General features: G+C 45.0%; 1 protein-coding gene across 1 annotated transcript in view; it reads left to right on the forward strand.

Annotated features, from left to right (window-relative positions):
• DENND2A (DENN domain containing 2A) overlaps positions 1–15632 on the forward strand; it is a 56848-nt gene that overhangs the window by 35013 nt on the left and 6203 nt on the right. The window contains exons 8-15 of the mRNA XM_079303394.1: positions 555–605; positions 3447–3634; positions 4282–4391; positions 4591–4660; positions 5269–5346; positions 5844–5984; positions 8209–8357; positions 15183–15360. Coding sequence (XP_079159520.1) covers positions 555–605; positions 3447–3634; positions 4282–4391; positions 4591–4660; positions 5269–5346; positions 5844–5984; positions 8209–8357; positions 15183–15360 — 965 coding nt within the window. The remainder of the gene's footprint in view (positions 1–554; positions 606–3446; positions 3635–4281; positions 4392–4590; positions 4661–5268; positions 5347–5843; positions 5985–8208; positions 8358–15182; positions 15361–15632) is intronic.

A 15632-nucleotide genomic window follows, 5' to 3' on the forward strand; every position in this document is an offset into this window, starting at 1 on the left:
TACTGTTTATCCTATTTCATGAAGCATAGACAGCCACAGGGTGGATGAGTGTGTTTATATGAACTTTCAGGGGAAGCATCCCAGATATTTTATACCCCTCCCTAAAGCATCATTCAGAGAAATAGAACATTGGACCATATAGACCTTGAATCTGATTTAGTCTGACAATTTTTTTGTTTCTTTCTTTCTTTCCTTGGTTTTATCCCATGTCCCACAAACTTCTGCATATTGATGAGTGTTTTGCCTTGGTGTTGTGCTTACACAGGCTTGGATAAAATCCCCTTCTGGCATTTTATTCTTTATGCAATTCTTCTGGCTGTGCAAAATTGATTTTGTTGTTGTTGTTTGTCTGGGTATGAATGGGAAGATACCAGGGTTGGGAAGCTGTGTGCACATCTGTGGGTATGTGCACCCTTGAAAAGAACCCTTGGGACCCAAACTGCTTCCCCTGAAGTTGCCAGGCCCAGCTTTCTCATGCCAGGGATAAGAAATGGACAGCTATAAATAGACTTTCCTTAATTCATCTTTCCCTTTCTTTTTTTTTTTTTATCTAGTTACAGATGAAAACAGTGAATCAGACAGTGACACTGAAGAGAAACTGAAAGGTAAGGCAAATGTGATGAGAGACCAAATGGCTCCTGATAACTCTGAGCTCCCAGGACAAGATCTCTCCTCTGTGTTATCCCTTTGGAGAAGGACCTTGTTTCTGCATAGAACACAACAAGAAGACAAAGATCTCAATACTGCAGGAGAAAATCCATGGGCAGAGGGCTGTAGGAGCCCAAAACAAACATCTCTTCCAACTCAACTTCCAGCTTCAGCTTGTTGACTGACTTTCCCAGGAGAAATATCGGATGCTGAGGAAACACAGTGAGATTTCTCTGAGTGCAGTCAGAAATGTGTGGCCAGACTGGCAGCAGCAGTGTTGCATGGCACTGGATGTCCAGACACCTCACCACATTCTTACTGTGGGAGAAAAGCCACCAGCCAGGCTGGCTAGCTAGGAAAACAGTTGCACTGTGTGATTTATTGCTGGTTAAACTCTCCTGCACTGGCTGGGTTGGGATAAAGCACTGCATTTCTTTCTTCACTCCTGCAGGATTATTTGGTGTACTGATCTCCAAAATACTCTCCTGAAATTAATAATTAATAATTAGCCCCTGGAAATTCTGGGGACATTGCTATGTTTTGGGAATTTGTGTGGCAAATTCAAAGGCCTGGCAGAGTTAGAATGCAAGATGGAAATTCCCTCAAATTCCAAATTTCCTGACTCACATGTACATCAGATCTGGATAGCAGGGCAGTTCAGATCCAAGCTGAAAAGACAGCCATGAGCAGCAGTTGTGCTGTGTGTCAACAGTGCATTGTGAGTGGGAGTGCTCATTCTCACCCTCTTCCAGGTTTTTAGAAGTGAAAGCTCAGACTGAGTTCCCTCTTGCGAGCATTGCTTCCCCCTCAAGAGCTACTGTGTGCTCTTGCTTTCATCTGCATTGAAATCTTTTATCTGCATTGCTGTGTTAGCAAGATCAAGCTGGAAACTGCTGCCACTGCCTATCTTCTGGCAGGTTCTAAGGCTAGCCTGGAGAGAGGAGAGAGAGTTTGCCCCAGGATGGTGCAGAAATGACATTCACAACCCTCTGGAAATGTGATGTTGTGAAATACAGACTGTGTTCAGATTTAGCTGAGAAGGCAGTGTGGATGTGGCCAGGAAGACTTGCACTCTTGTCTGCTGCTGGTTGCTATAGTGAATCATGTGCATTATCCTGTGATTCTCTGTGACTGCAGCTCAGAGCTCCCTGGAGGGAGGATGATGGGGATCATATGAAGTCACCTCAAATCCAACAGCACTGGGCTCTGAACAATATCCATATCCACACCAGGGTCTGAGTAACTGTGCAAGTCTGCATGAGTGTGAACAGGAGTTCTGGCACTTGCTGTTTGCTCTAGCTACATTTTGCTTTATGCCTTGTTGAACTATTGACTTCCCTATTTTTAAATAGGAAAGGGAGAAGATTTAGAAAGTCTCTTGTATTTGGGACTTTGTACATTTTGTGTAACACATCAATCACCCCAGCCAGCTACCTCTGCTTGCAAGTCACTGTACATCATCTGAGACACAGTAAATCATAAGGCTGTATGTCAGAGCTGGAAGTGCTGGCCCTCAGAAAGAAAAACTCTTGGAAGACAAACTCTGCCATGATGACAGCAGTAAAGTTCTGGTATCTTTAGAATATAAACAGCACAGATCTTGAGCAAGCTTTTCAGAAGCACTCAGCATTGCTGTGACACTGCTCCTTTTGAAGTCCCTGGTGAAACAGAAACCACTTCTGAAAGCTTTACAGCCCTAGAGCAAATAACATAGTAGGTGACAAGAGAAAGGAGTCTAAGCCATTTTTCCAGGGCTTTAACTATCCAGAGGTTGTTTCTAATTTGAGAGGCACCTCAAGACTGCTTTAAATTACATTGTCTGAACCAGTCCATGAGTGGCACAACTTTACCAGAAAAAAGATCAAAAGTATAAACCATGTCTCAGAAAGACCCCAAGCAGATACCTTATATTTTGGAGTTTCTATAGTGTCTCTGTGGTTGTTGTTCCCATCAAAAAGTTGCATTGCCACCCACCTTCCCAAAAAGCAAAGCTGTGAGAATGTGCTGTAGTCTCTGCTTGTAGTTAATTCTTTCTTTCCTTTGTAGCAGGGATAAGGGAGACATCATGGAGATTTAATTTAAGATGCAACTGTAGAAGGAAGCAGGGGTGTGGTCTCAGGAATCTCATCTGGGCTTTTCTCAGCAAGCAGCTTCTCATGACTTTCCATGCTTAAATGTTTATTGTCCCATGGCTCATGTGTGTTGCAGTTACAGCTTGCTTGGCAATTTTTCTTGTTTTCCCATTGTCTTGGATGAACTTGTAGAAGCATGGCATTGAGAGATTAGTTTTAGGCACAGGAAGAACTGGCATGAGCCAGCATTTTTCACTGGCACCTCTTTTTTGATGTTGGCCTAGAGCCCAGCCTGTGTGCTGGAGCTGGGAGTCCCCAGCATTACTCAAACAACAAAACCCTGGCCTGACCCAAGTGCTGGTCTTGTAAAACCGTGGGGATTGCTGCTCAAACGTGGTCAATCACCTCACTGTGCTGGATTTGAAAAATGCATAAATGAGTGCTGGGATGAATGTCTGGGTATTATCTGTTACATCATGTCCTATATGGTTCCCAGCTCAGGCTGTTTCAGCTCTAAAAGCTATCCATGAAATCCTCCCGCTGCCAGAGTTCCTCGGGGTGATGCCACAAGATTATGGCCCTTCTCTATCAATATTTATAACGCAGCTTCCAAATTCAGCCAGCCACTGACCAAGGCACTGCAGTTCCACGTTTATCCCTCATCTCTGCAAAGCACAGCTGGTGCTGTGTGCACAGAGGCCGAGCAGATCTCCCCTTGCTCCTCAGCTCACAGCCAGCGCCTGGTGCACGTGAAGTCGCGGCTGAAGCAAACGCCGCGGTACCAGAGCCTGGAGCGGGACCTGATCGAGTACCAGGAGAGGCAGCTCTTCGAGTACTTCGTCGTGGTGTCGCTGCACAAGAAGCAGGCTGGGGCTGCCTACATCCCTGAGGTCACCCAGCAGTTCCCACTGAAGGTCTGCCCTGCCTGGCTGGGATTTTGTGGTGCCCTTGGTGCACTTCTCCACGTGTTATACGAGTGACCCCGCTGTTAGGGGACACTGCAGAGGGTGGGAGGGCTTCAGTCACTGCCTTAGAATTGTCATGGTATTGCTCACTCCTGAAAGAGTAGCTGATTTAGATCTTTTGCTGCACTTGGTATGACTTTTGTGTAGCTATTCCCTTTCTCCCTCTTTCCTCTTTAGAGAAAACTGGTGGTTGGGAGAAGATGCATGAAAGGGAAGGAACAGCTTTTGGTGATAGCCTAGCTCAAAATGGGGAAGGAGGAATGGGAGAAACACAGAGCCAGTGGGACGGAGTGATTGTAAATGGGATATGACCAGAGCTCCCCTCAGGCTTGCCCCTTGCTGGAAGTTGTTTCCCAGATTAGAGGCACAATATAGCAGAGGCAGGTGCTGCAGAGACAGGGCTCCATGGAACTGGGGCACAGAGTTACCTTGAGATATCTAAAGGTTAGGTGAGCCAGAATCACAGAAATTTTAATATCTTCCAGGCAGAAGCTTAGCCTCTGTCATCACCTCTTCATTTGTCACAGGAAAAATATTTGAAGTCATTCCATCCCCACATGACTAATTGGAAACATTCCTTCTCTCTGTTCTGCTAGCTTGAGCGCTCATTCAAATTCATGCGTGAGGCAGAAGATCAGTTGAAAGCTATTCCCCAGTTTTGCTTCCCTGATGCAAAGGACTGGGCCCCCATCCATCAGTTTGCCAGGTAGGTATTGTACTTTGGATCCTGATTCATGAGAAACAGATTTCTATATCAAGCTAATTAAATACAAGAGCTGTTATGGTGGAAGATTGGCAGAACTGTGCATGGAAATTCAGAAATACTGGGGTTTTATTGGGTTTCTATATCTGAGACTGGTAATGTGGCTGATGGTGTCTTGTCATTCTGGTTTCTCTTTCTGCAGTGAGACATTCTCATTTGTCCTGACGGGGGAAGATGGAAGCAGGCGATTTGGGTATTGTAGGAGGCTGCTGGTAATTGTCCCTGAGTTGTTGTTTTGTTTTTGCTTTTCTTAGTGGGGTTTTCTTCTGTGGGGTGGGTATAACTGGCACCCATTCTGGAAAATGGAAAGCTGCTGCTCTTCTCTTTCAGTGTGGATTGAAAAGAGCAGCAACAGAGCAGCTTTGCTCTCTTCTGTTCAGTGCCAAAGACCCTCTCTGCATCCCATCCTCCACTCCTGACACTACTCTCTTGCATTTTCCTTGCACCAGCACTTTACCATGACCATGGACTATTATTTCACCCCTAAGCTGAAGCCAGGGTTTATCCTCTTTAGGTTTGAGTACCTATTAACAGTTGTCTAAACCTGTGCTGGTCCTGTAGGTTCAGAGTGGTCTCTGTAGATCAGTCTGCTCTGCCTTTGTCATTTGATTTAGGTAAGCTGGGGCCATACTGTGGATGTGCCCATTTCTCCTCACTTTTCTGGTGAATCAGGGTTTGAACCAGGTTGTCATCACCACCCTACCTTCAAGTGCCTGCCAGTGAGCTGCACAACTAAGAGACCAGTCACTCTATCTCTGCAGTAGTTGGAGCTCTGACATTTCCTTGGTGTTTTTGTGTGTATTTGTGTTTGTCTTGAAAGCCCAGTGGAAAGGGGAAGCGTCTCCCAGAGGTTTACTGCATTGTGAGTCGCCTTGGATGCTTCAACCTCTTCTCTAAGGTGAGGGGGGAGAGAGAGGGGAAGTTTGTGCTGCAGGTCAAGAGGGACCTGAAAGGGAAGCCAGCACCTGAAGAATGGGGATCAGGGAAGCTGATAGCTGAAGAAAGGGTCTGAGGTGGTGTTGGTGAGGCAAGCACAGGCTAATTCCAAAGCCTAGCAAAAGCACAATCAATAGGAAAATTAGATTCAGCTCTTGCTTTGTTCCTTCAGCAGAACTTCCATAATGCAAGAGAGGTTAAAAGGTGGAGTCCTGACTCTGAGTGTAGTGGGGAGTTTGCAAATTTTCAGCTTTACAGTGACCTCACTGGAGCAATCTCTCTCCTGAGAAAAGAAATCAAGGGTCTTGAGCTGCATTTTTTGTCTTCTTTCTTTTGATACAAAGCTCCATATCAATACTGGATTAAGGAGAGGACATAGACAGATGCTGGTGCACTTCATTCCTGATGCTATCTCCCTCCTGATTTGCATGTTTTTGTGTCTTCATGCCTTTATTTCAGATCTTGGATGAGGTTGAGAAGAGACGGGGCATCTCCCCAGCTCTGGTGCAGCCTCTCATGAGGAGTGTCATGGAGGCACCTTTCCCAGCTCTGGGCAGGACAATTACAGTCAAGAACTTCTTGCCAGGCTCAGGAACAGAGGTAAAGACACTTCCCAGAGAGAGGGAAACCAGCAAATGGTGCAGGACTGGTGACTGGGGATCTTCAAGAACAGATGATCTGTCAACTGTGGGGGGAAGCTGGGGAGTACAACAGGCGACCTGAGGGGAAGGTATGGAGACTTCAGTGGCCTCAGAGTCAAAATAGAAATCCTATGGTAAAAATGAATGTAAGCACACAGCCTAATCTAGCAAAAGGAAACAGGACATTGGCCTTGAGAACAAGAGGCACAGACAGCAGGGCCTGTGCTGCCCAGCACAACCTTGGATCTGCTCAAGGACACCACACTTAACTTCCTTTGTACAATGTGCTCCAGCATCCTTAATACAGAATCTCTGTTTGTGTGGATCAGGTAAAAAAATCCTTGATACCACTCCAGGATGATGTTGCAATCTTTGAGAATGGCATTTTCACCATGTGGAGGTGAGGATCTGTGCTGCTTCTCACACAATGATGTGAGGACAGCAGGAGGGTTTTAAGAGTGCAGAGCTTTAGGGTGTAGCATTGAAGGACTGTGAGAGGATGGAGGGAGACAGATTTTTGGCCATACTTGCTGCAGGGCATGGTATGCCTTGAATGTGAGAGGGAGGAAAGCAAGCCAGTTGATAAAGTTATGTCTGCAGGTTTTCAGCAGAGCACTACATGATGACATTCTCCTCAACCCAACTGAGAACAGTCCCAACTAAATGACATTACTGCAGAGAACATGCAAAGCTGGTTAAAAATGTGTTCTGGAGGAGCAAAGTCCCAGTGGTGTGCTGTGAGAATGTTGTGGCTGGTTTGTGTCTGGGATTCTGTTCATTAATTGTCTGACTGATGGCATTAACTCTACATTTACACAGTACAGGACTGGCATGGGAGCAGGCATTTTGGAGAGGAAGAGATTAAAAGTTAAAGTGCCCCACTCCCCTAAATTCAAGAAGCAAGTTCAAGTGTTCAAGAAATGATTGGATATAACACTGTGGTCTAGTTGTGGTGGTGATCACTTGGACTCAATGATCTTAGAGATCTTTTCCAGCCTAAATGATTCTGTGAGTCTGTAAATGGAAGATTTGGTGTGAACATCAATGTGGACAACAGCAAAGTGCTGGGAGGAGGAAAGGAGTAGTCTAGTACAAGATGAAAGTAACTGAGTGAGCAGCAGTACTTCAGAGAAGGATCTGGTGGTGTAGTGGGCCAAAAAATGAGCAAAAGTAACAGTGTGGTATTATTTAGACAAAATTCTTCATTGTGAAAGAAACTGAAGGGGTGAGTAATAAAGGAAAGCAATTTTTCTGCTTTCTGGTGCTGTTGGAATTTTATTTAGAGTATCATTTTCCAAAACATGCAACCAGTAGGAGAATGGCCCAGAAGGGTAGTTCTGCTTACTAAGTGGTCTAGAAAATACAGGCAAAGTTTGAGAAAAATTATTTACTTGATATAGAAAACAAAAGACAAAGGAAGACACGTGATAACCTTTCAATACACAAGAAGTTTCCTACACAGAGGAATGTGACCAATTGTTCTGAGTGTATACTGAAAGTGAGACAACAAGTAATTGAAGTAATTTGCCACTGACATATTTCAGCTGCAGGCTTGGTGTTGGTGAGGGTAGTTCAGAACTAGAGTAATTTTCTTGTGGGATTTATGAAATGTGTGGTGTTTGAGGCTTTCAAAAACAATTTAGATAAGCATCTGTCTAAGATAAAGAGTATGAAGTGCTAAGGTGCTATGACAGGCATTATTTAAGTAGATATGAACAAAGAAAAATACCCACAGGCTGCTCTTGTCTGTAACTGATATAAAAAATTTATGGTCAGGAGGTTAGGCATCCAGATTCTTGCAGTAAAAAATAAATAAATCGTAACTGTAAAAGTCAGAGAGCAGATTTGAAAGGCTCCATGACATTCTGCTGCTTGAGTACCAGAAAGCCTGAAAACCACTCCTAGCTGGACACAAACTAGTTTTCCCCTTTCTGAAGAGCTCCCTGTCCTCAGTCCAGTGGGAAGCACTTGTGGCTGATCTCATGCTGTGCCTGTTGGAGTGGACTCCGGATCGTCTTCATCTGGGAGAAGGATTTATGGGAGGCCTTTGGGCAGACTGTATTTGAAGATTTAGTGCTGTGTGGTGCTCAGCAGCATCAGTGAGGGCTGCTGGCTGTGCAAATAGCCTCTGGGTCCTTGCCTGGCACAGCAGAGCTCAGCTGTGCCCTCTGTGTCCCCACCAGGTCATCGAGCTGCGGCGGCCGCTGGACTCCAGGCTGGAGCACGTGGATTTCGAGTCCTTGTTCACCTCCCTGAGCGTCAGACACCTGAGCAGAGTCTTTGCCTCCTTGCTGCTGGAAAGGAGGGTGATCTTCATTGCAGACAAGCTCAGGTACCCTCCTGCATTTCCCTAGAGAAAATGCTGGTGAGGAAGGGAGGTTTGGGAACAGATCTCGCTGCTTTGTTATTTTTCTTCTCTGCCCTTTTCCAATAGGGCTGTTTTTCCCAGGAATGGGGAACTTAGGCCATGAATCATCATTTCATTTTGCAACTTGCAAAAAGTGCTGCTTCTCGTCCCCAAGGAGAACCAAATTCTACTTCCTCCAGACAATTTCAGAGCAGATCCCTGGTGCTGAGGAAGCAAAACCCCTCCTTTTGCTCCATGATGCTACACTGTGATCCCTGATCCATGACCCCTGCTGAGCTGTGCTCGGGTTTCCAGGGATCAAGCCTTGTGCAGAGATCACTGTCCCATCTGAGATTTTCCCTGATGTCACAAAATCTTAATTTTTCAGCTTGTATTTTTGTATTTTGAAGACTTCTTCTTTCTTATGGGGATGAAAGTAAAGGATGCAGCATGAGGAAATGAGACAGAGGACTTCCCCCTTCTCTTTTGAATCTGCTCAATTTAAAAATGTATGTTTGCTCTCCTAAATAATGAAAATGGGCCCGGGTTTCTTTAAGATTTTGTGCAGCTGGTGGCTGGCAGCTCTCCAGCCCTTGAAACACTTGAGGATTCAGGGAGGAAAGTTTGCCAAGGCTGGGGAAAGAAAAGCTGCCTGGATGAGTAATGACACTTTGGAGCACACTCAGGTTTCAGGAGTGTACAATGCCCCTAAGCTGTCTGTTTTCACAACTTCCAGGCAGCAGCCTGCAGCTCTGGGACTGAGCACTGGGGCAAAGAATGGAGAGGCCCCTTCTAGAGGAAAATAGAGGGGGAAAATTCATTCTGCATGGATGCAGGGCTGTCTGTGGGCAGAGCTCAGGCAGTCTCATCACAGGAATAGAAAGGCTGGGGAGAGGGAAGCTGTAGCACTGTCTGCTTGCAGGTTTTGGCAGCTGTCTTGGCTCAGAAAAGGGAAGTTTTGCCTCTGTATAATCACTGATACATTATGTGTGTACAGACTTGGTATTCTGGATACTTAAACCACACATTTCATGCAGAGCATTTAGATTTGTATTGGAAGTGAGAGAATTCATCCAAACATTAGATCTCTCTGTAACGTATATGATTTATGACATAATCTATGATCACAGACTCTCAAATATTTTTCTCTTCCTCTGTAGGATAAATTTTACATTCTGAGAAACAATTTTAAGGACACAGATTGACATTGTAATCTCTTCAAGAAAGCTGGGTGGTATCAAGAAATGGCAGGGAATTTTTGGTGAGAGTTGAGACATCAATTTAGAATGAACATTTATTTAACAAATCTTTTCCTATCACATCTTTACATGACATCACAACACCATATTTTCTGAACATGGATGTGATATCTCTAATAGAAAGCACCTTGATGGGTTTTGGTGTTCTTTTCCCACTCCTGTATCTTTTGTCATGATATCTAGGGTTATAAGGAATTAATACAGCTATATAGGCCTGTAAAGGGAGTGGGAGAGAGCTACAGAATCACAGTTTCTAGAATCTCTAGATATCTAATAAACAACCTTTTTTTTTTCCTGTGAGAAATGAATTATGTTTAAAAGATCCAGGGTCTGTTAGACCACAGGGCTGAGATTCAATTATTTACCATAGATTTGCCAGCTCTCTATGAGACTTTTAATATTTGATGTTTCTGAGAAGACCTTTCTCTGGGAAATTTCAGGAGAGTAATTTTATTTTCCTCTTACAAAATATGAAGTTTCTCTTGCTCATTTTTGTGTAGCAAAAGCTTGGAAATTATTCCAAAGGACTGTAAAGGTGTGAAATGAAGAAACCAAAGACAGTAGCCCTCAAAATTAAATAACAACTATAATTAACTTTAATTTTAATCTAGTTCAGTGACAGAATGAACAGTTACAAATGGACTTTGTGAGTTTTTCCTAAGGTCTCTTCTACTCATAGGTGGACCTTCCATATTGTGAAAGCTGATGCTATTGTAGATACAGGATCTTCTGTCAAAATTATATTTTTTCTGGGACAGAAATTCAATGAGCATTAAGTAGTATTTACTCTAGGAGTGAAAATGCCAATTGAGAGGAAAGAAAAGAAATGCTTTTTGGAAATAGCTGAAGAGAAGGAAGAAAACTATAAAAGCAGCTGTTGGAAACTGCTCAGAGGTTAGGAATGCTAGAAATAATCCAGCTGAGATGGATTAATGGGAAGAGTGCAGGTGACACAGAGAGAGATGCACAATAAATTATGTTTATCATTCATCTTTGCTGTTCTTCATGTGGGCACTATCAATAACTATCTGTGTGTTTGAAAAGGTGTGTCTGGGTCTGAGTGACAGAGAAATTATGTGTACCATTTATTTACATGCTTTAATTGCTATAAAATCAGTCTGTGGGAAAAGAAAGCTGAAAGGTCTCCTGCCAAATTCTGCATGAACTGTGAAATGTTTTCAAGCTGAGCCAAAAAATGCATCTAACAAGTGTAGAGCAAGTGAAATACTTTGTCTTTTCCATCTTTAGAATGAGCATTGAGTGTTTAAATACCTGTCAATCCACAGCTTGGCAGCGGAAAAGGAAAGAATTTGGTTTATTAGTTTTTGGGGGACTTTTTTTTTCTGTCACTATGGATACTGGAGTATACATTGCCTTGCAACCCAGGAAAATGACTTTGTTCAAACTGTGTTGGTCTGTGGAGTCTCTCCCCAGCTTTTGTTCATTCCTGCACTGTTAGCTTTAGTCCTGGGGCAGTGGAGGCTGTGGCATGGGTTGGACACTGCAGCATGAGGGCTGCTTTTGTTTCAAAGGGATGTTGCCTGGCATGCAGCTCCAGGCACTGCCAACCAACCTTTTAGAAGGCATCTTTCAGCTAAAATCACCTGATGTCACAAGGTACCACGAGCTGGGCAGTTTTTAGTTGCCTGAGCAGGAGATCTCTGTGATTCAGAAGGCTCTTTAGAAAGAAAAGCTTGCACAGGCTTAAAATCAAAGCTTCCTTTTTCCAGATCTCAAAAGCTTGTTGTGGATCTGACCAACACCAGCAATTGCCTCTGTCTCTGCCAGAAACCACAGCTGTATCAACAACACAAAGTGGTCATTGTTATCAGAGGCAGATCTGAAAGAATTAGAGTAGACACTTTAAATGTGGTCATCCCCAGCAAAAGGTAATTAATCATCAGGAAGAACACTTTACAGAGTACTACAAAACCAAATCTGGGACTGTGAATATCAGCCTTGCAGGTTTCTCCCTTTCTGCCCTGATTAGGGAGAAGAAACCCAGGGCTGAAGTGTGGATGTCAGACAATAGTGTTGTTTCTTCAGATCATCTTAATGCTCATTTCTCCACCTGCAGGAATCTGCCACGTTGGTGGGAGTCAGTGAGGGTCCCCAGAGAGCTGGTGGAACTTGGCATTCTCCTGCTGGGATTTGCAGCAGTGCTGTGTGAAGTCATGGGACAATGCTTGGAAGCTCCTGTGCCTGCTAAATGTTGTAAACCAGATCTGTAATCCATAATAAGTAAATCCAGATGTGACACAGTGTCAGAAATCTGAAGGTGTTTGTAAAACAAATCCTACTGTGGCAGAGCTTATAAAAAAATTTTAAAATATACATATTCAAACAGTCTTAAATTGCCAAATGCCAGCATATTTTGAGCAGTTTGGTTAGTGCAGGGACCACAGGACTTGCTGGCATTAAACTGCTGCAGGATGTTTGATTGAATGATGTTTTTCAGAAATCATGCAATATCCTAAACCCAAGGAGGGAGTCAGATTTGAGGGCTTTTTATCACATATGCTTACCTTTGGAGTGGAAGCAACAGGGCTGAACAGCCAGTGTCCCTCTGTAGAAGCTGTTGTATCTTGTCAAGGTGTCTTTTAGAACAAGTCAAGCTAGTCTTGGAGCAAGTTTTCCCAGGAGTGGAAGAAGGGTTTCTGTGTAGTTGCAGCTGTTGTGTTCAGTTTCTATGTTGGCCACCTGTGTTCAAGGTGGCTTCCAAGGAGCAGCAGCTTCACAGGTGCTGTGTGGTGGGAAGGACACCACAAACATCCCAGGTTGCTGCAGTATCATTGTTCTGACCAAGGGAATACTTCCCAGAGAGATCTGTGTGTCAGTCCCTATCTAAATCCGTTCTTTAGGGAGGGGTCTGAGAGCTCTTGTGTATCTCAGGACCTTTTAACCTCTGTACCATTGACATCTCAGTCTCAACTGTGAGCAGCATGCAGCTCAACCATGTTCCCTGCAGAAGGCTGAATGACCCCATGAAAATGTGCTCAGCAAACCTGAGAGTGTTCTTCAAAGACCTGCAGCATTTTAGAGATTACTCATGAAACCTAAAGCCTAAAAAGTGGTGCCTGTGTCCCGTTTGAAGAGCTGGGCTGGACCTGTGTCTATCACACGTGGCTGCTGCCCCAAGAGCACACAGACACACAGGTGGCATGAAAGGGATTTATCAAGCTGGATTCTTCTGCAAGGCTCAGCAGCCTGGTGTGAATCAGCAGTCCCTTAGTGCTTCTTGCAGTGCCAAATTAAAGAGAAAGAGACATCTTAAGCTTGAGTCACTCCAAAGGTGCTCCTGGGCTCCTGGTCAGCTGCAGCTCCCTGAGACTGTCTGCAGAGTCAAAAAGGTACCTCAGTGTCCAGCCCTGAACTGCTCTGCCTACAAGGAGGCTCACAGACCTCACCCCTACCAGTACTGTTCCCTGGAGAGGTCTTTCCCAGTGAGAGCTGTGGGAGCAGAGAGCACTGGGTTTCACCTGGAGGCATTGAGTCATGCACAGATGGAAGGCTGGAAGGGGAAGTTATCTTTGCTTCCCACTGCCTGGTGTGTACAATTTCAGACTTAACACAGCTCTGTCTTTGACTTCCACTCCCTGGAGCTCAGCCACCTCTCCTCCCACTCCATCTCTCACGTACCATGTGTGCTCACTGGGACTGGGGAGCTGAGGGAAGAACAAGCCACCATAAATACAGCAGGAGACAGCTTGCCATAATATCTCACCATGCCATAAATAACCACATACTTCAGCTGCTCACTGCTCCTCTGTGGAGCTACCTGCACTCAGAGATGTTTTCCATAGGTTTTCACATGCTGTCTATAAATTCAGGTCCCATGTTTAGGCAGAAAATTTGGATACGCCTTCAAAATAGAGGATTGGTGACAGATGTAAAACTTCTAACACTTCCACATTCAGCCTCTCCTCAAAGAAGAGGAACAGTGGGTGGTGATCATGCCCCACTGCTGTGCACAAGTGATGAAAGATGCAGTTCTTTCAGCTTTCACCATGCTGCTGCTGCTATTACCAGGTCTATTATCAGTCAGAAATTGAGGAGTGGAAAATATGCTCTGCAGCAATGGAGAGGAAGAAAAGTCTCTGCTTTTGTATCTGCTAACATGACCTGAAATGCAGGAGTAGCACAGCTTTGAAGGAGATGGTTTTTAAAGGATCTCATTAGCTTGGAGTGCACTTCTAAGATGGCACATTCACTTTTGTTGCAGCTCCTTTCAAGATTAGTTTGTACGAAAGATACAAAAAAATCATCTAATTTGATATTATTCCCACAGTTTTTCTGGTTTTTTGTTTGTTTTTTTTATATTTTTCTGTTTCTTGCTAGCTCCGTGTTTTCTCATTTTTTTAGTTTTGCTTCTCTCAAATTCATTATCTGCCTTGCATTTGTGGTAGACACAGCAAGGTGTGGGCTTGCTGATGATGGCAGGCACAGCAGGACAGCAGCAACAGAGGAGTGAATGCAGGGAGGGGGATACACTCACACCTTCCCAAACAAGGGAACAGAAGGGTTTCTCCCATTTAAAGGCTTAAAGCTGTAACACAGCCTTTGAAGGGCCTTCCTCTGTTTTTACAGAGTATCCCCTTAAAAAAGACTCTGGGAGTGAAGGGAGATGAAACTGTCCCCATTTTGTGAAGAGACTTTCTCAGAACACACATCTTTCCCAAAATTTTCAGGTTAAGCAGATTCCTACCTTTCCCCTGGGATTCCCTTATCTCCTAAAAGTCTTGTGTCTTTAACAAAGTTTGTTGCCTGATTACTTTGTGCTGTTACACTGATGTCCCAGCAATTACAGTTTTGTTCTGCTAGCCTGAGCTTAGATGATGGGAGCCAGCCAGCTGTCCCCCAGGCACAGCACCTGCCCTGGTGATACAGCACAGGGGTACACATCCACCAAACTTAACTGGAGTGGGGAGGGAAAGCAGCCTTCACTTTTCAGAGCAAGTTCCAGTCCACACCCTCTCTCAAGGCAGCAATAAACCCAGCTTGCTGCATGTAAATTCTGCCATGGAGTCTAATGGGAGCCAGCTGGGACATCCTTCCCTGTCCACATGGCTCCTCCATGCTGCACCAGTTTCCTTCCTCTCCCTCCTCTCCTTTACTGGATGCTGGTAAAATGAAATGTTGTTATATATACAGGATTTACAGCAGCTAGCTTCCCCCTCTCTTGACACATAAAAATGCTTCCAGACCCAGAACAGATGAATAGCTGGTGCCCTGTGGCAAGCTCTGCCATGGCTAACTGGGTATCCTGCCTGACTCCTGCCAGAGAATGAAGTCATTTCTCTAAGGAAAGGCAGTGGCTGTGTTTGATATTTTTCATCAGGACACTGGAGCAGCAGATCTCTGATTCAGTAGAACCCATGTCTTGCCATAAGAGTATCTTTCAGAAGTCATTGCTTCTGGAGGTGAAAAATGGGGTCAGAAATGCGGGAAGGCCCCAAATAATTAGAGCAATCAGAGAGAGGTTGATTTTTGGGAAGCACCCCTCATTCCCTGCCTGACCAGCCCTTGTCCTTGCTCGTGCTTTGTCTTGCAGCACTCTGTCCAAGTGCTGCCACGCCACGGTGGCCCTGCTGTACCCCTTCACCTGGCAGCACACCTACATCCCCGTGCTGCCGCCCTCCATGATCGACATCGTGTGCTCGCCCACGCCCTTCCTCATCGGCCTCCTCTCCAGCTCCCTGCCCCGCCTGAAGGAGCTGCCCGTGGAGGAGGTGAGCCCCATCCACCCCCTGCCCTGCTCCAGGCCATTCCCTGCGGGCTGGGCTGTTTTCTGGCAGCCAGGGAGCAGAGCTCTCATCCTCTGCCTGGGGTAAGGGCAGAATGGGATGTTCCCCCAGCCTTGGCCGCAGCCTGGGGAGGCAGGGGGATGGAATCTCCCACTGTGGGGCTGCTGATGGTTTTATCACAGTTTATACTGGTTTGCATAGTGCTGTCTATGGGCAGCATGTAAATCCTGTCAGTCTGACAGCCTGGCCAGGATTGC

Source organism: Erithacus rubecula, assembly GCF_903797595.1.
Source record: "Erithacus rubecula genome assembly, chromosome: 4".
Classification (NCBI taxonomy): domain Eukaryota; kingdom Metazoa; phylum Chordata; class Aves; order Passeriformes; family Muscicapidae; genus Erithacus; species Erithacus rubecula.